The 11,709-nt window shown below is 55.7% G+C and overlaps 1 protein-coding gene across 1 annotated transcript; it reads left to right on the top strand.

Annotated features, from left to right (window-relative positions):
* Positions 1 to 673: 673 nt before the first annotated feature.
* AP2VI2 (AP2 domain transcription factor AP2VI-2) lies at positions 674 to 11,432 on the top strand. The gene is made up of 3 exons (XM_018780615.1): positions 674 to 6,090; positions 6,257 to 8,677; positions 9,286 to 11,432. The coding sequence occupies exons 1-3, from the start codon at positions 3,780 to 3,782 to the stop codon at positions 9,486 to 9,488; spliced, it is 4,935 nt and encodes a 1,644-aa protein (XP_018637602.1). The 5' UTR covers positions 674 to 3,779; the 3' UTR covers positions 9,489 to 11,432.
* Positions 11,433 to 11,709: the final 277 nt, after the last annotated feature.

The following is an 11,709-nucleotide window of genomic DNA, read 5'->3' as shown; positions in this document are numbered from 1 at the left end:
CAAGAAATGATCTCGGAGAGGTTCCCGCACCTATGGAGTTGACAACGACTGCGCAGACAGTAAGGCATGTGTCGGTGACGAGAGGGGAACAGAACGTGTGCAGAAATCTCGAGCGTTTTCGCATCTTTTTGTCCGTAGACAACGTAGCCCGAAGTGGACCATCTGCGGACTCCAACTCGTCGTGTGCACTCCGCAGAAGGTGATCGTTGTTGTAAGCCTACGATTTCCATTTTCTGACGGGAGACAGCGAGGCCAGCTTGAGCACATTCTTTCAGTCGATAGCCCACGTTCAATCTGACCATGCATTTTACTTGTGATCCCAGACTGGTGGTTTGCTTGAAAAGAAGCGTGCTAGTTCCGGCGGCTTCTGGGGGTTGCTTGCGTCTTCGTTTCTACCCAGATCATGGGAGAAAGCGAAGAAGTTACACATATCACATCCATTGCCGCTTCTAAGCAGTGGCTCTTGTTCGCCGTCGGCTTTCTAGATCGGTACAGATTGCCTTTGGTTCCCAGAGCGGAACGCCCAGGAGTTCCCCCACTTTGTTACAGGGCTTAAATCTTACCAAATTAAAAGAGAAAGCCTGGGAGGAACCCCACCGCACAAAGCCACCCTTTTCGTCTCTATTCTTTTGTTAGCAGTGCGCCTTGTGCAACTCTCCTCAAATGAGCCTTGTCGACCCGCAGTGAGAGGGTTTCACCTTTTTGTCTGGTTCTGCGTGTTCTCTCCAGTTTCCTGGCTTTTTATTTTTTTCTCAACTTCGGCTGCCCCTATTCTGCAGACCTTCCACTTCCGCGTTTCTGTTCGGAGCTGCCTTTCCGGACATTGCCCTGTCCCTCGACATTGAGGCCCCACGGAGAGTCTCGCTGCCTCTCCTCGAGGGTGAGCACGGTTCCGCGCCGGTGAGCTCCCGTCGTCTTCTGTCTCTTTTGTCTCTCTCTGGGGGGATCATGGAGCTTCTTCTCTCTCTTGTCGACCAGTTGTTTTTTTTCCAACGCAAACGCGTGCTTTCCAGTATTTCGCATGTAAAAAACCTGCATCTGAAACTCTCCTCCCAGTTTCGTCGGTGCCGGGTGACAGCCCTCTACCTGGCTTTCCGCTCGTGGCAACCCAGTGACGGGGATATAGTGCACCCGGCAGGTGACTTGGGCATGTCTCTACGGAGTTAGCGCAGTTGAAAGGGACTACCGTTCTCTTTCTCTCGTATTCTTTTTCCTCCTTTACGCTCTTGACCTTTTCTCTTCAACTCGCATGTGCGAGTGGTGACTCTGCAAGTTTGGCCGCGGATCCTAGCTACCGTCGCGCAGCAGGTGCGTCCGTTTTGCCGTCGAGCTCTGTGTGACCTAACCCGTCTCTTAAGAGGCGGCACTCCTGGCGGGAGTGTGTAGCGACTCCAGCTCACTCTTGTCCAGAAGGAAGCTAGGAATGCTCCACAAAACCACGATTCTTTCTCGGTTGCTTCATCTGCGCCCACAAACTCCCCTCTTCCCGCCTCGCAGACGCTACCTCGGGCGCGAAGCTCCCGACTCGTCAGTCTGTCGAAGATCCGTGTTTCTCTTCTTCGTGCAAGAACTAAAAGGGCGGCTGCGCGTGTGGCTGCTCTGAACCTCTTGCGAGTTTCAGTTCGCGGACATATAAAGGAAAAGACCAGAGAAACAACGAAATCCGTGCAGGGGGAGAAAGCGAATGCACGCGCGCTCGGTTGGACCCACAAGCGCCATCGCCTCGTCCTTTGTAAAACCGTGTCCTTCAGGGCGGGGTCTTCCCGGGTCGAGGAGAGGTCACCACTCGCAGTATTTCTCTCGGTTTTCTGGAGAAAAGCGTGCGAAAAAGAGCTAACAGCACTGACTGGAGGAAGAAAGCTGCGATTTGGAGCCCTCGTTTTCTGCTTCTACAGCTCCGACCTCTTCTGATACATGTGGGCTATCGACTCTTGCGACAGAAGAACGAGGCTGCGAGTCCGCGCCCTCTTGCATATCTCTGGTCTACGCAGACGCGTTTCTTAGCGAGCTTTGATGCACAAATTTTCTGTGTCGACTGGAGAAATTACCCCAGCTTCCTCGCTTCGCTGTAGAGATTCGTATTCCCCCCTGTTCACGCTTTTTGAAAAGCCTTCCCCGCCAAAAAAAGACCCCCGATATCGACGCGTCACGCAGGGGCGGCCTCCAGACAACGCAACACAGATGCTCTTTTTTTCGCTGTGCTCTCTTGTGTTTATTTTTCCTGCTTTCTCGCAAAGAACGAGTAGCACCACAAAGCTTGAGACGAGGTTGCTTTTCTGTCTTCTGGGACTTTTGACCCTCTGCGTGTGTGTGTCTGTCCGGCCCCCCTCGGTTTCGGTGCCAGCCACAGAAAGATGCCGATAATCCCTGCACTTGCGTGCTGCCTTCGCGTTGCTCTCCCTCTTCTTCTGCCGCTTTCTGTATCTCAGACAAACGTCCCTTTCCACCGAAGTGAAACGTCGCTCTTCATTTCCTTCTTAGCGATATCGACCTTTTGACTACACCAAACGCGTCTGCGTTTTCTCCCCGGGTACTCCAAGTGCGCGGCGAAAGTAGGCGCCGAGGAGAGCAAACGAGGTGACAGACTTACTCTGAGAGTCGAACCGCGACAGTGTGTGTGTTTAAAATGAACACGAAAAGGCGGTGTTTGTTTGTGTGAACGAAAGAAGCATCGAGCTTCCGCCGGCACCATTCAGAGGTCGCCACTACTCTCTCAGACACCCTGGCGGAAAGGATCCCGCCTGCTTCCTCCGAGAGTCTGCGCGCCTGTGTGTCCGCAACTGAGGCTGTCAGACCGCTCTTTCGATATTTTTCGGTGAAAACCAGATAGTCGCGGATTCACGCCTTCGTAGAGAAGGCGAGACACTTTCTCCCGGCAGTGCAACGGAATTTCTTTAACACGAGTTGCAAGCTTCCACAACACCGTCCGCGTCCTCTCTTTGCCGCGCCTGCCTCTCACTCCTCTAGCCTGGTCCTTGCGTCTGTCTCCCGCTTTTTCGGTCACGCCTTTCACCAAAGGTTCGGCGGACTGAGACAAGGAGACAAGTGGAAAAAGGGGAAAGGTTCACGGTTTTTCCATTCCGTCAGTGTGTTTGTGTGCAAACGCGCATGTGCGCCCTGCCCTCCGTCTCGTTTCTGAAAAAAATACTCGAGCTGCCAGCCAAAAGGCTTCCCACCGTCCGCGTAGAAGACGCCGCGCTCTCCTGGGTCCGCGTGTGGACATACACGTTGCACGATGTCCAGGTTTCTCTCGAGAAGATCGAGTAGAATTTTCGTTTTCTAAAAACTCCGACTGCGTGGGTCTCTCCCCGGACGCCCAGAAAAGTTCAGCTTCCCTCTCAGCATCTCCTGCGTTTTCGCGCTAGTGCACCCAGAGGCGCCGACCCCCGCGCTCGGCTTTCCGTGATGGCCCAGAGGACAGGGAACACCCTAGACAATGGTAAAACGTGTGCGGCGCGTTTGCTCGAGTTTTGAGGAAGCTAGTGTTTGTACTTGTTCGCGACTGCGAGCCGCAGAAATCTGAGCCGACTTCCACGCACTCTCACCACGGTTTCTGCCGCAATCCTGTCGTGGTGCAAGCACATCTCGACGCTCGTTTTCCGGTTCCGGGGACTTGCCACAGTCTACGAAAACTGCGTTGCAGACCCGCGGGAGCGTTTGTGCGAATGCGTTCTGCGGCTGAAGAACGTCTCTGTTCCTCTTCGCGTGCCTGTCTGCACAGTTGGTGAGTATGGAAAGCGCGTTTACCTCGTGAGTCCGGAGATATTTTTCGTGCGAAAATGCAGAAAACGCCACGTAGTCACCAAGGCGCGTCGAGGCTCGCTTGCCTGTCCGACCTGGAGGGCGCTCGCGACGACGCTGCTGCTCACTTGGACCTCTACGGGTATACGAGGGGGGGCGGACGGATTTCAGACAGCCAGTCCGTTTTGGATGAAACCGTTTTCGAAAAAAACGATTTCCCTGGCGAAAAAACCTCGCTGTCAGAAGAACTTCCCTGTCTGCTGACGAGTGGAAGGGGTGCTCCAAACGCAGCCGCAGAAGAACCTAAAACGCTAGCTCAATCGGTTGCCCGATGTCGGCGCAAGCATTTCCGCGATATCTGGGAGGATCTAAAAACGGAAAGTGCGCATTGTTCTGTCGGAGGCGAAACGCCGAGACAAGAACGTCTGACCGCCAGCGACTCAGAAGAAGAAAGCACTCGGCACGTGACCGACAGAAAAAACAAATGGGATGGAACCAAGGTGCTTGACGGCAACGCCGGCACAGAAGTGCCAGCGTCCTCTGACCCCCAAAATGGTCACTTGTCGCCGACTTGCCTCTCTCCGGTGTATGTACGCCGAAAACACGCGGCACCGCGTGGAAGCGACAACATTGTGGGCAAATCGGATTCGTTGTCCGTGCAAGTTCCTCCTGCTTCCCGTGCCTCTTCTTTGGAGCACGAAGCAGCGACATTGACTGGTGAAGAAGTCGAAGAAAAAGCTAGAGAGTCACCGTCCAGACTCACTGGCGACTCGCGCCGCGCCGTGGGCGACCCGACGCGCGCTTGCCCGTCGCTTCGAGCACCACGGGAGAAGACCAGACAGAAGAACCAAGATTTTGATGCCGACAACAGCACAGTTAGAGGAACTGGGGACCAGAAAGGACTGCCCCCCAGCGACGCAGAGGAGGTCTGTAAGACCGCAGCATGTCGGTCGTGCTCCCGACACACCCCAGTCGCCGACCCCGTCGGTCGGTTTTACCCCGGGGGTTCCCTCTCCAAGCAGCTGGAGGCGTTCGCCTCGACCATCTCGACAGATGCAATCCAAAGTTCAACTGAAGCGGTTCCGAGACGGAGAGGCGACGGATCTGCGGTCAGCCCAGAACAGTCGCGGTGCTGGTCGGCCGCAGCTACGCAGGCTCCCCGTATCCAGGGCGTCTCGTCCAGCGGTGAGAGACAAGCGTGGATGTGTTCGGACTCTTTACAGGGGACGAAGAGCGCAAGGAAGAAAAAGAAAACTCTCCTCTCCGCCGCGAAGGTCGGATTCAGGGAGGCGCGAAGAGTCGCCCTTGGGGGTCACCGAGTCACCCATTACTCAGGACAGACAGGCGGCGACGCCCAGGTCACCGCGACGAAGGAAGGCCTGGGCGTGGAAGACGAGCAGGTGGTGATTTACGAAGACCAGGACGGAGACAGTGAACGACGCAACGACATCCCTCTTGAAAACAAGGAGCACACTCGGGAGGAGCAAGGAGAAGACTGCTGTGGTGAAAAGTCTGAAGAAGATCGATGTGACTCGGAAGGACGACGCGCGTCGACTCTCGCTTCACGTCCAGTCGCTGGAGCGGCCGAGGATGCAGGCGGTTCTCTCCCAGGTCACGCTGAGAAGCGTTCGCGAGAAGACTGCATCGCGGACAGAGAGGCGCCTCCTTCTTCACACTTCTCGCCAGTTTCCTCGCCGGTACCTGCTCCTGCGTCCCCGTCCTGCTCCTCTCCCTCCCCACCCTCTCCGTTTTCAGAAAGCTCTTTCTCTTCGCTTCCTGATAAGACTGCAGCGCAAGGCGTTCTTGCGTCGAGTGAACCTCCTTCTCCGCCCTCCCCTCCCGTCGGCTCTGAAGAGGGGATCGAGTGGGATGCCACGCAGAGAAAGTGGATCTTCCACTTTGTCCGCGACGGCCAACCTGCCAAGAAAACGTTTTCTGTCGACAAGTACGGCTTCTCCACTGCAAGGCGCCTCGCGTTGATGGCTAAACAAATGAGCTTGAAGACAAAGGCGGACCGAAGAAGCGAAGAACTATCCTCTCTCTGCCCTTCTCTCTCTTCGACCTCCCCATCTTCTCCAGTCTCGTCTCCTGTGGTTTCACCTTTGGACTCTTCTGTCTGCCTTCAAGGGGCGAGGCCTCCTTCCAGAGGAGACAGCAAGTCGACTTTGCTGAGTGAACAGACACCTGAAGGTGCAGAAGGCGGCAAAGCTCCTCCTTCTGCTGTTCCATCCCCGGGCGAGAGTCGAGCCAGCAAAGACCTGGAGCCTGGAATTCAACCAGCGAGCGACGACCGCGACAGAGAAGCCGCGGAGAAGGAGCCTTCGGAGACAGGTGGCTCCGAGCTACAGGGTAAGCGCATGAGGGTCCTCTGGGCTCTGTGTTCTGTAGTTCTTCACCAGAGCCAGGAAATAAGATTCCTGTGTTTCGTGTAGTTGCGTGCGTCTCCTCAAATGAAGAAGCTAAGCAAGTAACCGCCGCGCTGTCTGTGACTGGTCTGTGTCTCTCTCGTCCTCAGACGCACAAGCCAAGAAAGGCGTTGGCGATTCGCAAGGGACTCAACTGTCCGGCAAACGGAGACGGGGTCGCCCCCCAAAGAAGAAGAAAGTTGTCGGGCCGCGCCAGCCGCGCCTCACAGCTCGCGTGTCTCCTCGTAGTGCAGCGCTCAGCAGACCTCAAACTCCGTACATCCTCCGGAGAAGTCTGCGCGTGGAGAGTCGCATCGCGGCGAAGGTTCAGAGAGAAGAAGCGTTTGAGGGAGAAGGAAGAGAGGAGAGAGAAGAAAGGTTTGAGAGGGACGCCCGAACGGAGACACTGGAGCCTAAAGCGGATGCAGACGCGTTTTTCGGAGAGTCAACCAACCCGGGGTGTGCTGTCGAGATCAAGCCTCGAAGGAACGTCAGGCGCTCTGAGAGCGAAAGAGACGCGAAGAGTCCGCCGGGTGTCTTTGGAGCTTTTTCAAGATCCAGCAAACAGCCGCCCTTGGAGGCAGCGAAGAGCGAACTCCCCGACTGGGCGCGGTCGCCGTCGTCTCTGTCGTCGTCGCCGACTGGCGCGCTTTCGAGAGATCACTCCCTGAGACCTGTTGCTTCTTCTGCTCCTCGAGGGTCGCTGCCTAAGAGAGAAGAAATCTGTAATCTTTCTCGAGCTACGGAAGATTCAGGAAGGGTGAATGCCAACGGAGAGATGGACTCGCCGCCGCGTAGTGTCCCCCCTTCTCTCCTTTCCCCTCAGCCTCTCGCTTCGTCGCTCCTCCACCGAGAGGTCTCTGCTGAGTCTTCTTCTGCTGTGTCTTCGTTTTCCTCTGTGTCTTCGGGAAGGAGTGGCGTGGAACTGCCGGAGTGGGGGACGGCGCGGAAGTCGTCCCTTGTGATTCGCGGGGGGTGCCTTGAAGCTGCTGAGGTGCCTTGTAGCGCAGAAGTAGACATTTTCGGAGTAGGACTGCATGCGACAACTGAGGAGCGCATTCGGCATCTGCGGCAATGCTTGGATGAGCTGAGGCAGCAGCAGGCGCTGCATCTCCAGCGCATCTCTGCGCTTCAGAAGACCACAAAGGAAGCGGAGATCTTCGATTGTTGTCGAACACAAGACACGCTTCCTCTCGACAGCCTGCCTCTCAAGAGACCCTTCGCCTCAGGCTGCAGGCCAGACGTCGAAGCGGCGAGAGACGCTTGCGAGACGGCGGCCGAGGTGGGCAAATGCACGCGCGGGGAACTCCGGATCAAATCAGAGCTCCGGGTCGCCGGAGACAGTCGGAGAAGCGGCAGAGATGTCCAGGAAGAGCGACAGAGAGAGCAAGGAGAGCAAGAGCGAGACGCGAAGGAGGCAGAGTTCCGGGAAGGCGCCTCCGTGAGTGTCTGTACCCTGCAAGTGATTGCGGCAGTGCTTTCGGACTTTCTGAGGCTCTGCGGGTCTCCAAGTAGCATGAAGCGGCTTGGACTGGGCGATAGACAGATCCAGTTCTGCCAACAGAGCATTCCCCTTCTCCGCGACAGTCTCCTCTTTCTCCGCTCTGTACAGTCGACCAGCGACCCCGCTGTGGTCGCCTTCGCCTCGCTCTTCAGAGAAATTCTTCTTCTCCTCCCGCGCTCGACCTCGGCCTCGCCTCTCGAGATCTGCAGACATCTCACGAAGCTCGTTCGCAGCCTCTCCATCTGGCGCCGGGCCGTCACGGGAGAGCGCCGCGGAGACAGAGGAGACAACCAATTCCACATGCTCGAAGAAGGCGTCCATGCCCGAGACGAAAGAATGCATGCAAGGGAGAATCCAATGCGTGCACGGGAAGAGCGCATGCATGCAGAAGAGGACCAACTGCACGCAGAAGGGAACCCACTGCATGCGCATGCAGAGGTCGCCGGCGAGGGCATCCGCCGCCTCAAGGAGCGACAGAAGAGGGAGAACCAGTTGCCGTCTGCAAGTGCGTCTGAAGTTCTTCGTGCTCTCCAGCTTTGGCACAGTCGTGGCGAGGAGTTTCTGCCTCCTCACCAAAAACTGGCGAGATGGAATGACGCTCTCAGAGGCGACAGTTTCAAATGCGCCGAGTCCTCGCCTTCGCCCCCGGCGTCCCTGCCTCAGCGCGACCGCGAGTCGGTGTTGGTACACGGCCGAGCCGAGTCGGGAGTGACCAGAGTGGCTGCGGTCCTTTCGAGGCTGAAGGAAGAAGCCTCCATGACAGGCGCCGATGACACGAAGGAGGCGCGACTGCTGCAGGCCGTGCGTCAGTTTGTAGCCTCGAAACAAGTCCCCCCTCAGACGCGCGAGGAGCAGCGAGAACTGAAACGCATGCGTCGCGACCGCGAGGCAGAGAGCGAAAGGGGAACAGATTCCGAGGAAGAACGAACGCATGCTTCAGATGTCGACGCAAGCTACGGCAGCGAGGAGAGCCGCGGACGGCGAGCGGTGCGAGAGGGCAGAGGGGAAAGAGCTGAAATTCCAACGGGTAGGCGCGACAAAAGAAAGAACAGGCAGCCACAGGAATGCAGTTTAAGCGATGTTCAGGATGCAGATGTCAGCTTGTTTCGGGAGTTTTCTGAGTACAATGTTGCGTGCGGTGGACCGGTCAAGGTCCTCGGAATGACAGAATCGAAAAAACTGGAAACGGCTATGAGGATTGACGGGGTTTGGTCTCTTCAGCGGTGATGGTCGCGTGTACAGAAGAAAAGCGAGAGCTCCATCTTCTGTAATGCAATCGGTGGCAAACAAGAGAGTACAGATCAGACAGTTGTGTGTAAAGACACGCGAATCGCCACAAGCCTTCTTTCCGATTTCCAAGACCTTGAAAGCTAGAGATTTTCGTTTATGTATACTTAATTACTAATCCGTATCTTCATTTACCTGTGTTCCCCTGTATTGTTTACCTAATTCCTCACCTGTATAGAACTATATATATATATATATATGTATATATATATATATACACCTATGTATTTAGTATCCAACTGTATACCTACTTATATAGAGATGTATCTAGATTTTCACATTAATATAACTATATGCATATATGTATTAATATATATGTATGAATTGTATTCCGATGTGTGCGTGCAGGGGGCTTGAATTCTGAGGATGTTGCATCTTGGCGGGAGAAGATTCACACTCTGCATTCGGCCGCGGCAGTCGGAGGTCTTCGCGGCAACGAGGCTCTGCAGCGTCTCTTCTCGTTGTGGGGGAAGTCTCACGGCGATGCGTCTCCTTGGAGACAGTCTTTCGCTCCGGCCTCAACGCGGCGCTGTGTGTCTCCTCAGCTCTGATCTGTTCACTTCTGCGCATGTGGTGCAGCGACGCTTGTCTGGGCATGCAAGCGCATGCATGCGCTGAGAGTTGCGGATGGGTGGAAGGTTTGTTTGTGTTTGGAGTTTCTGTCTGAAGTTAAGGATTCGCTGGAATCCTCTGGGAGTCGCGAGTTTTCTGGGGATGCGAGAGCAGTTGTGTCGCGAAAGAATTGAAGGCGCGGCTCTGTCGCGACTGCACGTTGTCTTTTTCTGTTATCTGGGCCGCGTACCGTACATGCAGCGCACGAGGCGCAGCTGCTCTGCTGGTTCGTCGGGTGAATGTGGGTCCCCAGAAAGTTTTGTTTTTCCTGTTGCGTTTCGAATCAGCAGAGGAACGGAGGAACGCCTGCCGATTCAGAGGCGTTCTGAAACGCATGCTCTTCCGTTCACCCGTGCGGTGTCTGTACAGCTTGGGAGGGTCTATGTGTGCAGCGACATCGCACCTGGGAGATTCTCCGTGCTTGTTTGAGAGCTGTTTTATTGTTTTATCGTTTTTCGGGTCTGCTTCGAAAGAGGAGATGGTTCTGGAAGAGGCGCGGCCATTCAAATGCGGACGGTTCAGCCTTTCTGTGTCCGTCCGCCACCCTTACACCTGTTTAGCGGTTCCGTTTTTGGTTTCCCCTCCGTGAGACAGACGGCGCGGTGCGTGTGGTTTCTCTCGCGCGACCCAGAGCCTGCAAAGACGACACTCCGCTGGACTCTGATCCGACCGACGTTTTACAACTTCAGGATCCGAGTCGTGTATATCTCATACCTGGAGCCGTTCGCAGCGTCTTGGGTCTCGCCGAAACTCGGATTTGTGTGTCGGGAGTTCAGCGTGCATCTGCCGGCCCCCGGAACGGCAACAGGGAAAGCCGACGTGTACTTAAATTTCCTTTTCGTTAGACACTCAGCTGCGTTTGGCTGAAGCAGTGTAAGTGGGTGGTAGTAGGTGTGCCAGTCGAGGACTGTTTTTTTCAGACGACCTTGAAAGCCGAGACAGCAAATCGGTGCACAGAGGGGCAGTTTGGACTTCGCATGCGCGTTCCGCGTTCTTTGAGATTGGGGAACCAAAGGTGCGAAGGCCCAAAGGGAAGCCCTCACATTTTTCAGACGGTCGACGGTGTGGGCCAATGGCCGCACTGCTGCCTTTTGCGCGTCGTCTCCGGTGGACATGCGTTTCTTTCCCCGCGACAGAGTGCGACTCAGCCGTCTCTCTCGTGTCTCGTAGAGGCGACCGTGAGACGCTCTGTGGTGGAACATCGATGAATCGCGACTTCGCGCTGGCCGGGAGTACCGACAGGGAGCCATTTCTAGCCGCGAGATAAATGCGCAAAATGCAGTGGGGAACTCGCCCGGCGGGGTCTGCTTGGACCTCGAATTGTAGAGTCTCTGACACTCTCTGGGTCTGGAGAAATGGGGATCTGTCGGGGGGCAGGGTGGCTGGCGAGGTGAGTCTTGTCCCGCGAAGAGAAACACGAATTTTGAGCGGAATTTCCGGGCCTGCGAGACCGTGTCTCCGCTCGGAAAAACGCAGGAAACACGGTGCCTTCCACGAGACTGGTGCGGACCGGTCGCGTTTCCGTCAGGTTTCTTCGCGGACGTCTGCGCTGTCTTCATCCGTTGTCGAGACGTCTCTGTGTCTTTTCCAAGTGCTCGATCCGCTTCACACGTCAACACGAGCTCGTGAGCGAGCGGCGGTGTTGTATTCCGAGGCCGTGAGACGCGTGCAGGAGACGATGGGAAGGAACCATATCGCGTGAGACGCATTTAAAAATGGAAACGTTTTCTCGCAAAAGACGCGGAGGCGCAGCTTCGAGAAAAGGCCTTTCGTCTTTGGCGGCCAAAGTCACTGAGTCGAGGCGAGAAACGAGGAAAGGGCTCGGCCGCTGTCCCTCGGTTTTTAAAGACTCAAACTCTGGATGCACGCGTTGTTCCAGGTCCTTCTGGTGCACACCGAATAGTAATCAGAAACTCTTGAGGTTCGTGTTCGCTCTTGCGTCCGCGTAGACAGAGCGTTGGTGCGACAGCGGAATATAAACACCACGAAGGCGAGTCGCACACGCACCAGCGAATTTCAACATTGTCTTTAAAATCGTAAAACTCGCGCTCTGCCAGATCTAGACTGTTGCTCAGAGACTGCTGAACACACGCGCCAACGCGTAGGAAAAGCGGTCGAGAAAAAGCAACGACTGCACATTCGACAGAAAACTCACTCGAA

This window comes from Toxoplasma gondii, chromosome VI (genome assembly GCF_000006565.2).
Source record: "Toxoplasma gondii ME49 chromosome VI, whole genome shotgun sequence".
In the NCBI taxonomy this organism is placed as follows: domain Eukaryota; phylum Apicomplexa; class Conoidasida; order Eucoccidiorida; family Sarcocystidae; genus Toxoplasma; species Toxoplasma gondii.
This window is presented reverse-complemented; position numbering and strand designations above follow the sequence as displayed.

What these genes read in the sequence shown, in the direction of transcription:
- AP2VI2 (XM_018780615.1), top strand. Translation starts at nt 3,780, where the DNA reads ATGCAGAAAACGCCACGTAGTCACCAAGGCGCGTCGAGGCTCGCTTGC. An exon ending in AGGTGGCTCCGAGCTACAGG is followed by an intron (nt 6,091 to 6,256) that starts GTAAGCGCATGA and finishes TCTCGTCCTCAG; the next exon opens with ACGCACAAGCCAAGAAAGGC. An exon ending in AAGAGCTGAAATTCCAACGG is followed by an intron (nt 8,678 to 9,285) that starts GTAGGCGCGACA and finishes GTGTGCGTGCAG; the next exon opens with GGGGCTTGAATTCTGAGGAT.